This window comes from Carcharodon carcharias, chromosome 7 (genome assembly GCF_017639515.1).
Source record: "Carcharodon carcharias isolate sCarCar2 chromosome 7, sCarCar2.pri, whole genome shotgun sequence".
In the NCBI taxonomy this organism is placed as follows: domain Eukaryota; kingdom Metazoa; phylum Chordata; class Chondrichthyes; order Lamniformes; family Lamnidae; genus Carcharodon; species Carcharodon carcharias.
The window spans coordinates 161,834,859-161,853,067 of NC_054473.1; the positions used below are offsets into that span (position 1 = coordinate 161,834,859).

At 41.6% G+C, this 18,209-nt stretch overlaps 1 protein-coding gene across 3 annotated transcripts in view; it reads left to right on the top strand.

The window, feature by feature from the left end:
* terfa (telomeric repeat binding factor a) overlaps positions 1–18,209 on the top strand; it is a 43,157-nt gene that overhangs the window by 4,741 nt on the left and 20,207 nt on the right. For 2 of the 3 annotated variants that reach the window (XM_041192065.1, XM_041192062.1), the window contains exons 2-4: positions 98–175; positions 335–447; positions 8,338–8,424. In XM_041192065.1, coding sequence (XP_041047999.1) covers positions 98–175; positions 335–447; positions 8,338–8,424 — 278 coding nt within the window. The remainder of the gene's footprint in view (positions 1–97; positions 176–334; positions 448–8,337; positions 8,425–18,209) is intronic. The other variant, XM_041192063.1, reaches the window with a different exon arrangement.

Genomic DNA, 18,209 nt, shown 5'->3' on the forward strand with positions numbered 1-18,209 from the left:
TAACATATATATTTAAAAAACTGGCCTGGTTCTTCTAAATCTGGCATTTATTTAACTCTGACATGAATTTTCCTTCTCTTTGCCCTCTCAATTACAGCTGTCTTAAATCGACCATACATCGATGCAGAGGAGATTGGAAAGAAACTTCTAACCATACAATTTCTGTCCAAATTTGGTAAGTAAATGCTAATCGTGCAATACTCACCCATAATTTATTCTTCAGACTTTGAAGTTATCTAAACATTTAAAATAGTTTGAAAATATTATTTATTTTCTTTAGTCATACCTGTATGTGATGAATGTGCATTTAAGTACAAATTATTTTCATTTTCAGAGAGCGATGTCATGCCACTGGAATCTGTTTTGACAATTCTGGGCCAGATGAAGGCAGAGTTCTCGCTGAGCGAGGATTTTTTCCAGGAGATCAGAGGAGCTGTGGTGGAACAGGTTAGTTACTTAATAAATTAATTAAGAATTTGAATTCCTTAACATCAAACGTAGCAGGAACAATTGTTTTCTTCTGGCCTGCTCCTTTATTTTCTCATTGTTTGCAGGTAGCTCACAACTATACATAGGGCAGCATTGTCCCAGATTTGCACTAAGTGCCGTAGCGGGTGGGTAAAACGACATTTTACCTGCTCGGCTGCAATGGTGGCTTTACACGCCATCGGACCCATCACATTAATTATGCATTCCCGAGATCCAATCATTTCAATGGCGGCGGGCTCCGATTCGCCTGCCACGCCTTCACCCCGCTGCTTCATCATGCCAGGCACTATACTTAAAGTACAGCTACGCTCAGTGTTTCCAGCCCTGGACTGCAGCAAAGAAGACATGGCCCTGAAAGGCAAGAAGACTACAGCTCTTGAGTGCCTTTTGGACACAGTGGAGGCCCGCTGTGATGTCCTCTACCTCCGCTCTGGCTGCAGGAGGGACAGCTGCATTACCACTCTGGTTTGGGAGGCGATCAGTGCCAGTGTTGCACAGAAGAGGTTGGTCATCCAGTGCAGGTAGAGGATGAATGATTTAATCCTTGCAGCCAGGGTATGGCAAACATCACTCTAAACTCACACACTCAAGCCTGTCACACATTCACTGGCATCTCAAACACTGTCAGCTCAAGGGACATCACCACTCACTCTCTCACACATACCCTCAGATGTCCATCTGGCCTCCTCTCCTCTAGAGACTGTCTCCTCAGCCCTCACCATCTTGAGGCCACTTGCACAAATCAACATGTGCTCCCACACACACCCTCCTTCCCCAGTCCAGCTCTCGTCCTGCAGCCTCTTCCCTTCCTGAAGCCACTTTTCCCCCTCCCCCAAGCAGGGCCTTGTCCCGCAGCCATTGAAAAGCCACCCACATATGGCTGATCTGGTGGGTAGAGAGCTACCTGTGAGCCCCTCTAAAAATAGTGTGGTGCTTTCTGTGAAGCCTCGTATTGATGAGTGCTCAACTGAAGCAAGGTAGGCAAACAAACGTTGCATGGATAGGGGAGACGATGAGCCTGGTGAGCTGGTGTATTACACTGAGGTTCCTGACGTCAGGTGGCGGGAATGCGGCCCACCATCGGTGGGCGGAATGGACAATTGCAAACTGGTTTCACTACGCCATGGAACTGATTTTTGGCCTTCTCGTCATATCCACTCCTGCCACCGAACATGCCCGACGCTGGCGGGCATGGAAAACCCTGGCCATAATCTCCAGTTATGATTTGAAGTAGTCTGTTAATCTTCCATGTATGATTTCAATATGACTTTTCAGTTGTTCCAGTGTAATGTATTCCGCCTTAACAAGATTCTGCGATTGGTGTATTTTGATGCAAAGCTAAAAGATAATACTTGGTAATGAGTATGCTTTGTACTTGTGCGTCTCTGTTTCACTGTCTTGGTTCACTTCACCTTGGTGACTCCCAAAATCAAAATGCTCTTTTTTTAATTGTGGAGTAAAGTTGACAAATTTATCAACTTTATTCTAATTTTTAAAAATGTTAACTCATTAAAACTAGTTACTGTCAGAAGCCATAATCTATAAACATATGACCCTTTGCTCAATGTCGGTGCACTGGCCAGTGAGTCAGGAAATTGTTGGTTCAAGCCCCAGTCTAAAGACTTGAGTTCATAATCTGTATTGACAGTTCAGAGCAAGATTAATGGCAGAGGTGCAGCATGTCAGAGGTACCATCTTTTGAATGAGGTGTCAAACTGAGACCCAATCTGTCCTTTCAGGCGCATATAACCAATCTTATCGCAATGTTCAAAGAAGAGCAGGGGAGTTCTGGTGTCCTGGCCAAAATTTAACTCTCATCAAATATCACCAAAATCTTTTGTAGTCATTTGTCTCATTACTATTTATGGTACTTGCTATGTGCAAATTATATGCTGTGTTCCCCAATATTCTGACAACTGCTATGCTTCTAAAGTTCCTAATTGCCTGTGAAATTGTTTGGAAAATCCTGAGGATGTATGTGCTTTTTAAATGCAAGTTCCTTTATTCTGGTAATGGAAGATGCAATAAAAATGGGGCTCTGTTTTATTTGTTTAGATTGAATTCTCCTAGGAAAGCATTATAAACTATCCACAATATATTTGTGCTCTGTGGTTCTTCTGTGATCGTGATGTTATAATCTAAATTTAATATGCATAACGCCACAAATAAGACTTTCTATGGATACTAATAGAATCTTGTTTGTTAGGTAGCTTGTGACCCCTTTGATCAATTTGCTGCTTAATTGGAAATAGACTAGACTGATACCTAGAATGTACTGGACTTAATTGAACATTAATTGTCAGATCATCAAAGTTCATAGAAACTCTTTACTGTTTACTTAGGTTTATGGGGGAGAAAAGAATTGTTTGTTTCTCCCATGTACAGGTTCTGGGGAAAAAAAAACTTAGCACAGTTGCCCTTGTCTTAAATGAGAAGGTTGTTGGAAATGGAACTCCTAGAAACCAGACACATTCTTTTGAACTGTATTTTGAGCTACAGGTACATTAATTGTGAAAGATACCACCTTGATGATCCTTTGTTTCACTTTGGATTTCAAAAGAAATAGTAGGTACAGCAGTTGTACTCTTGTGTTCACTCCTGGACAGAGCTGTTGACAAATTGGATCCAGATGAGACAGTTTGAATAACCAATTTCACTTAGGAACTTTGAATGACAATGCTGGTCCAAATTAAGTGTTTGTTACTCAGACTTATGGATGATTTTGTTGTTTTGGGAAGTCTTTGACCTGGCCACAAACTTTGTCCTTCAGCCAAGGACTATATCCCTCACCTTGGTAATTGTCTGAGGCTGAAATAATCTTGGTACCACGTTTGACCCTGAGGTGAGCTTCTGACCACACATCTGCACCTAGTCACTAAGACTGTCTATTTCCATCTCTGTAACATCTCCCTAGATCTGTTCCTGCCTCAGCTTATTTGCTGAAACTATGATTAATGTCTTTGTTATCCCTCAACATGATTATTTACCACAGTCTTAGCCTCCTACCAACATTCTACCCTCCGTAAACATGAGGTCACCCAAAACTCTGCCCGTGTCCTACCTTGTATCAAGTTCCATTCACCCATCATTCCTATTCTTACTGACCTATATTGGCTGCCTGTTAAGCAACATCTCCATTTGAAATTCTCATCCTTGTTTTCAAGCCCCTCCATGGCTTCACCTTTCGCTATCTCTGTAATCTCCTACAATCTTCCGAGATATCTGTGTTCTTCTAATTCTGGCCCCTTGAGCATCCCTGGTTTTTTTTTTTTGCTGCTCCACCATTGACAGCTGTGCCTTGAGTTGCTTGGGCCCAAAGCTTAGAATTCCCTCCCTAAACCTCTTCATCTCTACCTCACTCCTCATTTAAGATGTTTCTTAAATCTTATCACTTAAACCAAGCTTTTAGCCATCTTTCCTAATATCATCTAGCTCAGTGTCAAATTTTGTTTGGTAATGCTCCAGTGAACCTCCTTGTGACATTTTACTATGTTAAAAGCATTATATCAACGCAAGTTGGTGTTCTTGCCTCCACCATCCATAAAGTTCGGCTTATCTAAAACTCTGCTACTTCTATCTTATCCTGTACCAAGTCCTGATTTCATGTCTCTGTAGAACATTTGTTCTCATTGCCCATTGCCACCAATTTCAAGTTCCCATTCTCATGTTCAAATCCTTTCTTGTCCTCATACCTCTCATCTTCTCCAGCTCTATAATGCTCTGACAACTTGCTCTACCTCCAGCATATTTCCCTGGACCTTTTGTGCAGATCTGTCATTACTCTGCCAAAAACAGTTAGAAGATAATTGGCACAGCTCCATCTCCATTGAAATTAGCGGAGGTTGCAAGTTTCCTGCATTGAAGTCACTTTTCACTCTCACCACTTGTACCCTAAAATTATGTGGCTGGTAGCCTGGCAGATGCATGATTTATTCACTCTAAATGCATTCTATGGTTGTTTTTAAATTACATGCCAGCATGTTTGCTGATCGAGACATGTTGAAAGACGGATTCCTAAACTATTGCATTATGATGTCAATACTCAGAAATCTTAGGTTTCTGTTGGGCTCTGTCTGATCTGTTAAATATGAGAAATACGTTAGCAATTATTACATTTAAGTTTAACTATTTTTAAGCATTGATTGTTGGCTGTGTTTACTTGTACCACTATACTAAGGGGAGCACTTCCTTCACAGGTGCAATTACAGACTCTGTCAGTGTCAGCTGCTTGCATTATAACCAACAAGTTGGCTTGACAGGGACTAATAATAAAGTTCAAGTTACCCATTTTTTGGTCTGTATCGTCCTTAACCAACTATCTACCTATCATTTTCAACTTTCCTCTAAAACATGCTTCTGACGATTTAGTAAATTATGAAGATATATAATCAGAAAATTCCAGGAAATGAGATTCCCAACTTCCAATTTACATAATAATCAAGGAGAATTGATTGTAATATCAAGTTCAAGTACACTCTCTCCCTTTAGTAAAATCAAGTTTTAAAAAATTGAAAATATTTAAGAAAAATTGAATACCCAACCTGGGGCTTGAACTGATGCCCTTGGATTAAGAGTCCCACGATCTGCCAACTGAGCTAACAAAGAACATAAATGGAAAGAGTTTACTCCCATGGTTTGTATGCAGTAGAAAGACTTTGATTATGTGCACAATGTCTGTTGTTGCTGCCTGGTGTGCAGCTGGGGAGAGGCTAGCCTGTGGGCACTCAAACGATGTAACTTGCAGGAAAGGCATTTGCAAATTTATTACAGAACAGTGAACAAAATAACGTGCATATTAGGGAGTCTGGCCTTAGTCATCTCAGCCTTTTCAATTTTAGAATAATTGTCAAGATTAATAGGAAAAGTGACATTGTTATATGCTGTCATTTCAGAGGCCAATTTATAAGACTACAAAAAATGTGCAAAAACAAAATACAGGCAATTGAGAGAAATTGGAAGTTCAATCTTTCACATTTTTCTTTCTCAAAATATGAAGGATCTAAAATATATTACATAGGATATAAAGCATAAAAACAAGACTTTCGACCTCACCAGTCCATGCTGGTGTTTATGCTCCACTCTAACCTCCTCCCATCTTTTCTCATCTACACCTAGCTTTTTAACCCTCTATTCCCTTTCCTCATATGCTGGTATAGCTTCCCTTTAAATGCATCCAAACTATTCATTTCAACCACTCTGTGAAGTTGTGAGTTCCGCATCCTCATCACTCTTTGGGCAAAGAAGTTTCTTCTGAATTCCCTATTGGATTTTTTTGGTGACTATCTTACAGTGATGGCCTCTAGTTATGCTCTTCCCCACAGGAAGAAGCAAGGCCTTTGGATCCATTCTATTAGAACTTTCCCTAATCCTTTGCTGATATATATGCCCACACATTTCTGGTGGTATCATTGTAAATCTTCTCTGCATCCTCTCCAGCGCCTCTATATCCTTTGTAAAATGCGACTAGAACTGCACACAGAGTTTGGAGTGTGGTCTAACCAAGATTTGATACAGATTTAGCATATCTGTGGAAAATTGCCCAGGGGTGTCCTGTACACGAAAAGCAGGACAGATCTAATCTGGCCAATTACCACCCCATCAGTCTACACTTAATCATCAGTGAAGTGATGCAAGGGGTCATCAACAGTGCTATCAAGGAGTACTTGCTTAGCAGTAGCTTGCTCAGGGTCACTCGGCTCCTGAATTCCTCATTACAGCCTTGATTCAAACATGGACAAAAGAGTTGAACTCCCGAGGTGAGTTGAGAGTGATTGCCCCTGACATCAAGGTACCAGTTGACCTGGTATGGCATCAAGGAGCCCAAGCAAAACTGGACTCAATGGAAACCATGGGGAAACCTCTCCACTGGTTGGTATCATATCTAGCACAAAGGAAGATGGTTCTTGGAGGTCAATCATTTTAGCTGCAGGACATGACTGCAGGAGTTCCACAGGGTAGTGTCTTCGGCCTAACCATTTTCAGCTGCTTCATCAGTGACCTTCCTTCTGTCAAAAGGTCACAAGTGGGATGTTTGCCGATGATTGCATAAAGTTTAGCACCATTTGTGACTTCACAGATACTGAAGCGGTCCATTTCCAAATGCAGCAAGACCTGGACAATATCCAGGCTTAGGTTGTCAAGTGGCAAGTAATATGGCACACAAGTGCCAGACATTAACCATCTCCAACAAGAGAGTATCTAACCATCTTCCCGTGACGTTCAATGACATTACCATCACTGAATTCCCCACTATCAACATTCTTTGGTTTGGTGGGGGGGGGTGGTGTGTGTGTGGGTGGTGGTGGTGTTCCCATTGACCAGAAACTGAACTGGACAAGTCATATAAATGCTGTGGCTACAAAAGCAAGTCAGAGGCTAGGAATCCTGCGGCGAGTACCTCACCTCCGGACTCCTAAAGCCTGTCCACCATCTACAGGCACAAGTCAGCAGTGCGATAGAATGCTCTCCACTTGCCTGGATGACTGCAACTCCCACAACACTCAAGCTCGACACCATCCAGGACAAAGCCCACTGGATTGGCACCCTATCCACAAACATTCACCCCCTCCACCACTGAAGCACAGTGGTAGCAGTGTGTAATATCTACAAGATGCAATGTAGGAGCTCACCAAGACTCAGACAGCACCTTCCAAAATGCACAACTGCTATCATCTAGAAGGGCAAGGGCAGCAGATACATTGGAACACCACTACCTGCAAGTCCCCTCCAAGCCACACGCCTTCCTGACTTGGAAATATATCGCCATTTCTTCATTGTTGCTGGTTCAAAATCCTGGAACTCCCTCTCTAACAGCACTATGGACTGCAGTGGTTCAAGAAGGCAGCTCACCACCACCTTCTCAAGGTCAACTAGCGGTGGGCAATAAATGTTGGCCCAGCCAGCAATGCCCACACCCCATGAACAGACATTAAAAAAAACTCCTACTTATCAATTCTATTTTCACTCTAGAAATAAAGCGAAGTGCTTTGTTAGCTTTTTTAATGGCCTTGCTAGCCTGTGGCGCAACTTTTAGTGATTGGTGTATTTGTACTCTGATCCCTTTTGTTCCTTTACTGCACCTGGACTTGCACCTTCCGAGTATTAAGTGATTTCTCTATTCTTCCTACTGAACTGTACCGCTGCACATTTACTTGAGTTGAACTTCTATTTGTCAATTATTTGCCCATTCTGCAAGTTTATTATGTCCTCCTGTAATTTAGTCCTTCTCAGTATTGACTATACCCCAACTCCTTTAATTTCATGTCATCTGGAAATTTAGAAATTGTGTTTTTGATTTCCAAGTCCAAATCATTAATGTAAATTGTGAATAGCAGTCATCCCAGCACTAATCCTTATGGAAGACTCCTGACGACTTCGAATAATTACCCTTCAATCCCACTCTCTGTTTTCTGTCTTGAAGCCAGCTAGCAATCCATTCTGCAACTTGTCCCCTGACTCCACGTTCTCTAACTTTATTCATTAGTCTATTATGGTGCATCTTATGAAAGGCCTTTTGAAAATCCAGATAAGTTACATCTATTGCATTACCATTGTCTACTGTTACTTCCTCAAAAAAGATATTTGTGACATTGCCACATAATCAGCTCATCTTCCACATTTTTCTCTTAAAATGGAGCCTCCAGGATTAGCCAGTGAATTTCTTAAATCATGCGTCTTTCGTGGTGAAACGTCTAGTCAGGATGACCAGCCCCTGGGATTGTGGCTCATGACTTAAATGAAAGTTAGATTGTGGTGACAGCTTTTTTTAAAGTTATTATATAAAATTTTGTACCAAAAAAAAAAAAAAATCTCAAGCATAAATAACATTTTGGGCCTCTCTTTCTAAAGGCTGTGGTTGAATCTATTAAGAATAACAGTTTTCAAGAAGCTTCTAAAATCTTGGAACAGCATCTCAAAAAGGACGCTATTGACCAGGTATGTCTGTAGCTGCTTGATCTGGACTAATAAAATCTGACATTCTGGTACTCGTCCATGTGTGTTTTCACAGTATTGATCTATTCCTTGCAGCTGTCCATAAGACGTAGGTGCAGAAGTAGGCTATTCGGCCCATCAAGTCTGCTCTACCATTCAATGAGATCATGGCTGATCTGATAATCCCCAACCCTGCCTTCTCCCCACAACCCTTGATTTCCTTACTGATTAAAAGTATGTCGATCTTGGCCTTGAATATGCTTAATGACCCAGACTCTACAGCCCTCCGAGTAAAGAATTCCACAGATTCACTACCCTCTGAAAGAAGAAATTCCCCTTCATCTCTGTCCTAAATCAGTGTCCTCTTACTCTTGAGATTATGCCCTCAGGTTCTAGACTCTCCCACAAGGGGAAACAACCTCTCAGCATCTACCCTGTCAAGCCCCCTAAGAATCTTTTATGTTTCAATAAGGTCCCCTCTCATTCTTCTGAACTCCAATGAGTACAGGCCCAACCTACTCAACCTCTCCTCATAAGAAAATCCCTCCATCCCTGGGATCAACCTAGTGAGCCTTCTCTGGACTGCCTCCAATGCCTGTATATCTTTCCTTAGATAAGGGGGCCAAAACTGTTCATAGTATTCTAGGTGTGGTCAAACTAGTGCCTTGTATAGTTTTCGCAAGACTTCCCTATTTTTATAATCCATTCTGTTTGAAATAAAAACCAACATCCATTTGCCTTACCTATTACCTGCTGAACTTGTATGCTAGCTTTTTGGGATTTTGCACGAGGACCCCCAAATCACTCTGTGCTGCAGCTTTCTTCAGTATTTCTCCATTTAAGTAACATTCAGCTCCTCTATTCTTCCTACTAAAGTGCTTAGCCTCACATTTTCCTGCATGCTATTCCATCTGCCACATTTTTGCCTACTCACTTAACCTGTCTGTATCCCTCTGTAGACTTTGTGTCATCCTCACCGCTTGCCTTCCCAACTATTTTTGTCATTCGCAAACTTGGTTTTGGTACATTCATTTCCTTCATCCAAGTCACTATATATTGTAAACAATTGAGGCCTCAGCAATGATCCCTGTGGCACTCCACTAGTTACAGGTTGCCATCCTGAAAATGCCCCCCTCCCCGTATCCTAACTCTGTCTTCTATTAGTTAGCCTGTCCTTTATCCATGCTCAAATTGTTGCTGCTTATTGCTTTAAGATTATAATATTGAGGGACTATGCAATCTTGTTGCTAGAAAGAAGCAATGCAACCATAATCACTGTTGACTTATTTAAATAGTAAATGAAATGTAATCTTTCATTTTCTGAAGTAAAATGCTGATGTACATGGCACACTTTCAGAAAGTTACAATGTTTTGAAAATAAATCATCACAATGTGATTGGATGTAATAATTGCTGCGCTTTTTTTCTGCATCTAGAAACAGGTGTATTTGATGCAATTTGAAAAGTACAAATACATGTCCTTTATGGAACTAAACCTATGGAAACGTTTGTAATGCTGTTTCTTGATTAATTTTTTAATGCTATTGGTTAATATATTTGATTGTACATAGAATCACATGATCTTTATAGTGCAGAAGGAGGCAATTCGGCCCATGAATCTGCACTGGCTCTTTGAAAGAACATTCCATCTAGTCTCTCTCCCCTGCCTTATCCACCTAATCTTGCACATTATTTATTTTCAGATGGCAATCCAATTACCTTTTGAATATCTCAAATGAACCTGCCTCCACCACTCTTTCAGGAAGTTCATTCCAGACTCCAAACATCCTCCTGGGTGAAAAAATATTTAATCGCATCACATTTACTCCATTTGCCAATTATTTTTTTGAATTTGTGCCCTCTAGTTCTTGAGTGGGAACTTTTTTGAGTGGGAACAGTTTCTCACTCTTTCCCCTGTCCATACCCCTCAAATCTTGAATACCTCTATTAGGTCTCCTCTCAGCCTTCTTTTCTCCAAGGAAAACAGTCCCAATCTCTCCAATCCATCTGCATAGCTACAGTTCTTTATCCCTAGAATCATTCTTGTGAATCTTCTCTGCACTCTCTCCACCGCTACCTTATCTTTCCTCATTTGGTGCCCAGAACTGGGCACAGTACTGCAGATGAGGCTTAACTAGTGTCTTATACAAGTTCAACATAACCTCCTTACTTTTGTATTCAATGTCCCTTCTCATAAAGCCTATGTTAGAATATGCTTTTTTAACTGCTCTCTCAACATGCCCTGCCATTTTCAATGTCCTATGTACATATACACTGAGGTCCCTCTGTTCCTGCACCTCCTTTAGAGTCTCTCCCTTTTATTTTATACTGTGTCACCATATTATTCCTGCCAAAATGGATCATCTCACACTTTTCTGCATGGAACTTCATCTGCCACTTGTTTACCCAATCTACCAACATGTCTATGTCCTATCGAAGCTCAAGACTATCCTCATCACAGTTGACAACATTTTCAGTCATTGTATCATCTGCATGCAAAATTTGAAATCATGCCCTGCCCACCACAGTCTAGGTCATTAATATATTATCAGGAAGATCAAGGGTCCCAACACTGACCCTGGGGAACTCCACTACAAACCTTCCTCCAACCTGAAAGGCAACAATTGATCACTTTCTGTTTCCTGTCACTCAGCCAATTTCTTATCCATGTGCCTACTTTCCCTTTCATTCCATGACCTAGAATTTTGCTCACAAGTCTGTGTGGCACTGTATCATCCATATACACTTGAAAATCCATATACACTTCATCAACAGTGTTTCCCCTATCCACCTTCTCTGTTACTTCCTCAAAAATACTCCAAGTTAGTTAAAGATGATTTTCCCTCAATGAATCCATGCTGGCTTTCCTTAATTATCCTGCACTTGTCTAAGTGACTAATGATTTTTATCCCAAATTATAGTTTGCAGAAGTTTCCCTGCCACTGAGGTGAAACTGACTGATTTGGAGTTGCTTGCTTTGTCCTTGCGCCCTTTTTTTTGAACAAGGGTGTAACATTTGCAATTCTCCAGTCCTCTGGCACCACCCCTCTGCCTAAGGAAGACTGGAAGATTATCACTAGTGCCTCTGCAATTTCCACTCTCACTTCCCTCAGTACCCCTGGATGCATCTCATCCAGTCCTGCTACCTTTTCTATTTTAAGTAAAGAAAGCCTTTCTAACACCACTACCTTCTCAATTGTAAATTCTTCAAGTATACCAGTTACCCCCTCTCTCACCTTGGCCTGGGTCGCATCTTCTTTTGTGAAGACAGATGCAAAGCACTTGTTCAATACCTCTGCTATTTCTCCAGCCTCCACTTGCAAGTCCCCCTTTGTCCCTAATAGGCCCTAATCTTTTATCATCCTTTTATTATTTACATGCTTATAGAAGACCTTGCAATTCCTTTTTTATGTTAGCTGCCTATCTCTTTTCGTGCTCTCTCCTTGCTTTTTCTTATTAGTTTCTTTACCTCCCCTTTGGTCCTTCTATATCCTGATTCTCCATTGTATTTTCTACCTGACGTCTGACGCACTTCTTCCTTTTCATCTTCACCTCTATCTAGCCATCCAGGGTGCTCTGGATTTACTTGTCCTATCTTTCCCCTTCTGAGCAATATACCTAGACATTGCCTGCAATACCTTTTCTTTGAAGGTGGCCCATTGTTCAGCCACCACCCTTCCTGCCAACATTTGATTCCAACTCACTTGACTCAGATATATTCTCATTCCATTGAAGTTGGGTTTTCCCCCTGTTAATTATTCATGCTCTTGATTGTGCCCTGTCCTTTTCCATGACCAGCCTAAACCTTATGATACAATGATCACTGTCCCCTGGAAGCTCTCCCATTGATACTTGATCCATTTGGGCCAACTCATTCCCCAGAACCAGGTCCAAAAGTGCATGTCCTCTCATTGGACCAGAAATATACTGCTGCAGAAAATTATCTTGAACACATTCTAAGAACTCTTGCCCTTCTTGTCCCTTTGCACTATTCTTAATCCAGTCTATATTTGGATAATTGAAGTCCCCCACTATGAGTGCTTTATAATTCTTGCACCTCTCTGTAATTTCTTTGCAAAGTTTGTTTCTGTGCACTCCTTCCACCAGTTGGTAGTCTAAATGCTGCACCAATCAATGTTGTTGCACCTTTTTCATTCCTTACCTCTAGCCAGAGGGATTCTGTCCTTGATCACCACCCCCCCCCAACAGAACACCCTTTCTCTCCAGTACTGTAATACCATCCTTAATCAACATTGCCACGCCACCTTTTCTTCCTTTCCTGTCTCTCCTAAACACCTTGTACCCAGGAATATTTAATGCTCAGTCCTGCCCTCCTTTGAGCCAGGTCTCTCTTAATATCATTATTATATAATATAAATTAAGTTTTTTCAGCTATGGATCTAAGTGAGTAGTTGGTGATAGCTTAACTTAAAAACAACCAATATCTAATAACCCCAATAACATCCAACTTGAACTGGCCATGCAAAATGAACAACCTTCCATATGTCAATCATATTGTGTATCATGTAATATATATTGCATCAAAAAATAAAAGGTAAGGTATATTTTAATGTGGATTATATTTGGAACTGTTTTTAATAATTTGAAACATACATTTGCTCACTCCCCATAATCTAACTAATAATATGATTGGGTGTCCAGCACATTATTTTTGTAATATTTTCTGTGTCACACTTTGTTTCCATACATTATTATTCTTAGCCAGTCAACTTTGTTACGATCTTTGGCCAGACCCTGTGACATGGGGAAGATCCAGTTGGGGACCAATATTGTTTTGTTGAAGTAGATAAAGGTTGAGATTCAAGACACCTGCTTTTGGAATAAAGCCACAAAATTCCACACGTCTTGAACAAGGGAAAACAAAATTTAGTATACGAGTACAGAAAGATAAGAGTTTACAATATGTATCTTATATTCTGACATTCAGGGTAAGTATGAGATACATGTGAATTAACAGATGAGCTGTGGTCAAACACACCATACTACAGAGTAAATAACAGATGCAATCAAGACAAAGTTCATGGGTTTCTCAACCCACACAGACATCAGTAAACACAAAGTCAAAGAATCTCTTTGAAACTTTGTGTGTCATGAGGGATTCCCAGCTTCACTTTCGAAGATTTCCTTGGAATTTTCTCCAAAAGTTGTCCCTCTCAAGGGACTTTAACAGTGGTCCACCTCACAGGGTTTCAGTCTTGTCTTTCAAGATTCCTTCTCCCTGGATTCCAGAGTGTGCACTTCAGCCTCTACTTACTGATTTAATTTCAACTCTTTGCTAGACAGCTAGCTTCACTGAGCTGGTACTGCCCTGAGTTTTTCTGAACTCCTGCCTCTGGTTGTATCCAGCTATATATGACATCCAAGGCTTTCCCCCGCCGCACCCCCGTCTCAGGGATGACTTTTTGGCTGTATGAAGCTTCTTCCCCATGTTCTTGACTCTCCTGATGTTGACCGCCTCCAGAAGAGCTGTTCACTGACCCTTGAACTAATCGGATGACCTGTCAAAACACTCCCAGAGGGTCCCACCCTTGTTACTTGGCAGGAACCAATGTAGCAAGCATCAGAACATCCTGTATCTGAAATGTTACCATTTCCACAGATTTCTGATTTATCACCCAGGGACACACAGATCAATGGATTTCATGACAACTTTCTGAAATGATTGACTTAATTCCAAACTGCTGTTTTTAAAAGCTATCAATCAGCCATCTTATAGAAATTTAGCTACAGTACCCACAACGTATATATTGGAACACTTTCGTCCATGAGAGCTTCCATGTCAACTCAACCTCCAATTTTTCCTTCTTCTCCTATCCCTTCTCGTTCTTATTGTAACCTTGACACAGGTTAGCAAACCACCCCCTTCTCATGCCTCCACTGTTGTCCAGCTGGGTGGGGCTGCACTCACCTGATTCCATTCTTGTCTGTCCAGTCATAGCTAGAGAATCATCTGCAAGGCTCCTCTTCCCACTGCAACACAGAGAATGAATGTTATTTTTAGATTATTTTTGGCGAATATTGTGTTCTTCTGTATAGAAAGCTGGGTGTGTGTGGGTATATTTCTAATTTTAATAAACCTGGACAAGAGATTGATAGGAGTTGTATCCACATTCCGCCCCTCTGCAACACCATCAAAAACATTGTCAGTATCCACATGTACACATCACCAGCTGTACTTCACTGCCACCTCTCTCGACCCCTCCACTGTTTCTAAATTGTCAAATTGCTTGTCTGTTATCCAATACTGGGGAGTTCAAAGCCATTGTCTTGGGTATCAGCAACAAGCTCTGTTTTTGAGCCACCAGTTGCATTCCTCCTATTAACAACTGTCTGAGGCAGAACCAAATTAGTCGTAACTTTGGTGTTGTATTTGACCCTGTGATGAGCTTTCAACCACACCATCACCAAGGCTGCCTATTTCCACCTCCGTAACATCGCTCCTCTGCCCCTATCTCAGCTGATCTGCTAAAATATTCACTCATGCTTGTGGGATAGACAAAATAAAAAAACACTCATGGCTGGCCTCCCCCATTCTACCCTCGATACACTTGAGGTCATTCAAAACTCCGCTGCCCATGTCCTACCTCATATCAAGGCAGGTACGGAGACCCAGGGGGTAGTATTCAAAGAGCATCAGCCTCTGCAATTGCCCAACAGCTATGAGATCCTTGCACGCTGTGTGGAAGAGAGCAGGAACTGCAGGATGAGTGAACTGACCACGGCACCGTGGTACAGGGAGCCATTCAAGTGGTGGCAGGAAATAGGAGTGCTAGGGTACAGTATAATTAGGGAGACAAGAACAGCTGACTATAGGCCAGTTAGCTTAACGTCTGTTATTGGGAAAATGTTCTGAACAGCGGACTATAGGCCTTAGCTTAGCATCCATCACTGGGAAAATGTTAGCGTCTATTATAAAGGACATAATAGCAGAGCATTTAGAAATGCATAATATAATCAAGCAGAGTCAGCATGGCTTCATGAAGGGTAAATCATGCCTGACAAACTTTGTTAGAATTCTTTGAGGAGGTAACAAGCAGGGTAGATAAAGGGGAACCAGTAATATTGATGTAATATATTTGGATTTCCAAAATGCTCCTTAATAAGATAAGTGCCCATGGTGTAGAGGGTAGCATATTAGCATGGATAGAAGATTGGCTAACTAATAGAAGACGGAGTTGGGGTAAGGGGGGCATTTTCAGGATGGCAACCTGTAACTAGTGGAGTGCCACAGGTATCAGTGCTGGGGCCTCAATTGTTTACAATATATATTAAAGACTTAGATGAGTGAAGTGAATGTGCTATCACCAAGTTTGCAGATGACACAAAAATAGGTGGGAAGACAAGTAGTGAGAATGATGAGTCTACAGAGGTATATAGACAGGTTAAGTGAGTGGGTAAAAACTTGGCGTGGGAATGTAATGTGAAGATGTAAGGTTATGCGCTTTGGCAGGAAGAATAGAGGAGCTGAATATTATTTAAATGGAAAAGGCAGCAGAAAGCTGCAGCACAGAGGGAATTGGGGGTCCTCGTGCAAGAATCACTGAAAACTAGCATACAAGTTCAGGTTAAAGGGAAGGCAAATGGAATGTTGGCCTTTATTTCAAAGGGAATGGAGTATAAAAATAGGGAAGTCTTGCTAAAACTATACAAGACACCAGTTAGACCACATCTAGAATACTGTGAACAGTTTTGGTCCCCTTATCTAAGGAAAGATATACTGGCATTGGAGGCAGTTCAGAGAATGTTCTCTAGGTTGATTTTCACAGTTTAAAACAGTGAGAGGAGAGCACGGAGCACACGGAGAGTGGGCCTGCGTGAGAAGGGCAATGGCAGTGGGAGATAAAAACTGGTGGCACAGAGCCCCTTCAACTTGTTTGTATCTGAGAGGGCAAGAGTGACGTCACAGGAAAACAGGTAGGTGATTGGTGGTTATCTCTTCCGTATCTCTCGCAATTGGCTTCAAGTGGTTTAAAAACATTATTACAGCTGAAGAGTACTGTTCACTTTCAAAATATTTCACATCCAAATTAATTAATTAAATAGAATTGGCTGTGCAGACAATGTGTTGCAGCTGTAGTAGCCAGTGTGATCCACGATGACCACATCTGCAGCAAGTGTTGGCTGATCAAGGACCTTCGTCTCAGAGTTGATGAACTGGAGTCTGAGCTGCGGACACACCAGAGTTACCTAGTCACGGCCCTTAAGTTAATTACATCAAATTTAAGAGCCAACCACATCTGTGGGTGTGCGGTCACATGTAGGCCAGACCAGGTAAGGATGGCAGATTAGTGAACCAGATGGGTTTTTACAACAGTCGACAATGGTTTTAAGGTCATCATTAGACTTTTAATTCCAGGTTTTTATTGAATTCAGATTCCACCATCTGCCATGGCGGGATTTGAACCTGGGTCCCCAGAGATTTTATTAGTCCAGCAACAATACCACTATGCCATCGCTTTCCCCCCCCCCCCCCGCCTCAAGGTTTTTTTTTAATCATTGGATGTCGTTCAGAGGGCATTTAAGTGTCAACCGCACTGCTGTTGATTGATTGATCTCTTGTTGCTTGTTGTAAAAAGAGGTGCGAGGCTCTTGCTCCCCGTTTGGACAAGGGCACAGACTTCAGGGAGGATGAGTGAACTGACCAGATCTCTGTGGTTCAGAGTGTCATTCAAGTGGGGGAGGAAAAAAGAAATGTAATAGAAATAGGGGATAGCATAGTTAGGGGAATAGATACTGTTCTCTGCAGCGAAGAGAGTCCTGAAGGCTGTGTTGCCTACCTGGTGCCAAGGTTAAGGACATCTCTTCTGGAGAGGATCCTGGAGTGGGAGGAAAAGGATCCAGTTGTCATAGTCCACGTAGGTACCAGTGACATAGGTAGGATGAGGAAACTGGTTCTGCTGAGGGACTACAAGCAGCTCAGGGCTTAATTTAAAAAGCAGAACCACAAAGGTGGTAATCTCCGGATTGCTACCTGAGCCACATGCAAGTTGGCGTAGGGTAAATGAGATTAGAGAGGTAAATGAGTGGCTCAAAGATTGGTGTGTGAGAAATGGGTTCCTTCATGGAGCACTGGCACCAGCACTGGGGAAGGAGAGAGCTGTTCTGTGGGATGTGCTTCATTTGAACCATACTGGAAACAGTGTCCTGGCGAATCGTATAACTAGGATTGTAGGTAGGGCTTTAAACTAATTAGTGGGGGGAGGGTTCAATTAAAGGGAAGTTTAGAAAATCAAAAATAATCAAGAGCAGAGGTGCAGGGTAGTGAAGAGGCAAATGATAATTAAAGTGTGACAAGAAGGGGCAGAAAATATAAGCAGAAGAGTGCAGCAGAAACTAAAACCAGAATGAGTAATAATGGTAAAAAGTCAAAGCTTAAGGCTCTTTATCTGAGAGCATGCAGCATTTGTAACAAGATAGATGTGTTCATGGCACAAATAGAAATAAATGGATATGACTTAATAGTTATTACAGAAACATGGTTGCAGGGTGACCAAGACTGGGAACACAATATTCAAGGGTATTCAACGTTCCGGAAAAATAGGCAAAAAGGAAAAGGAGGTGAGGAAGCCTTGTTAATAAAGGAAGGTATCAGTGTGGTGGTGAGAAGTGATATAGGTGCAATAGATCGTGATGTGGAATCAGTTTGGGTGGAAATAAGGAATAGCAAGGGGAAGAAGTTATGGGTGGGAGTCATCTATAGGCCCCCGAAGAGTTGCCTCACTGTAGGACAAAGTATAAATCAGGAAATAATGGAGGTGTGTAAGAAGG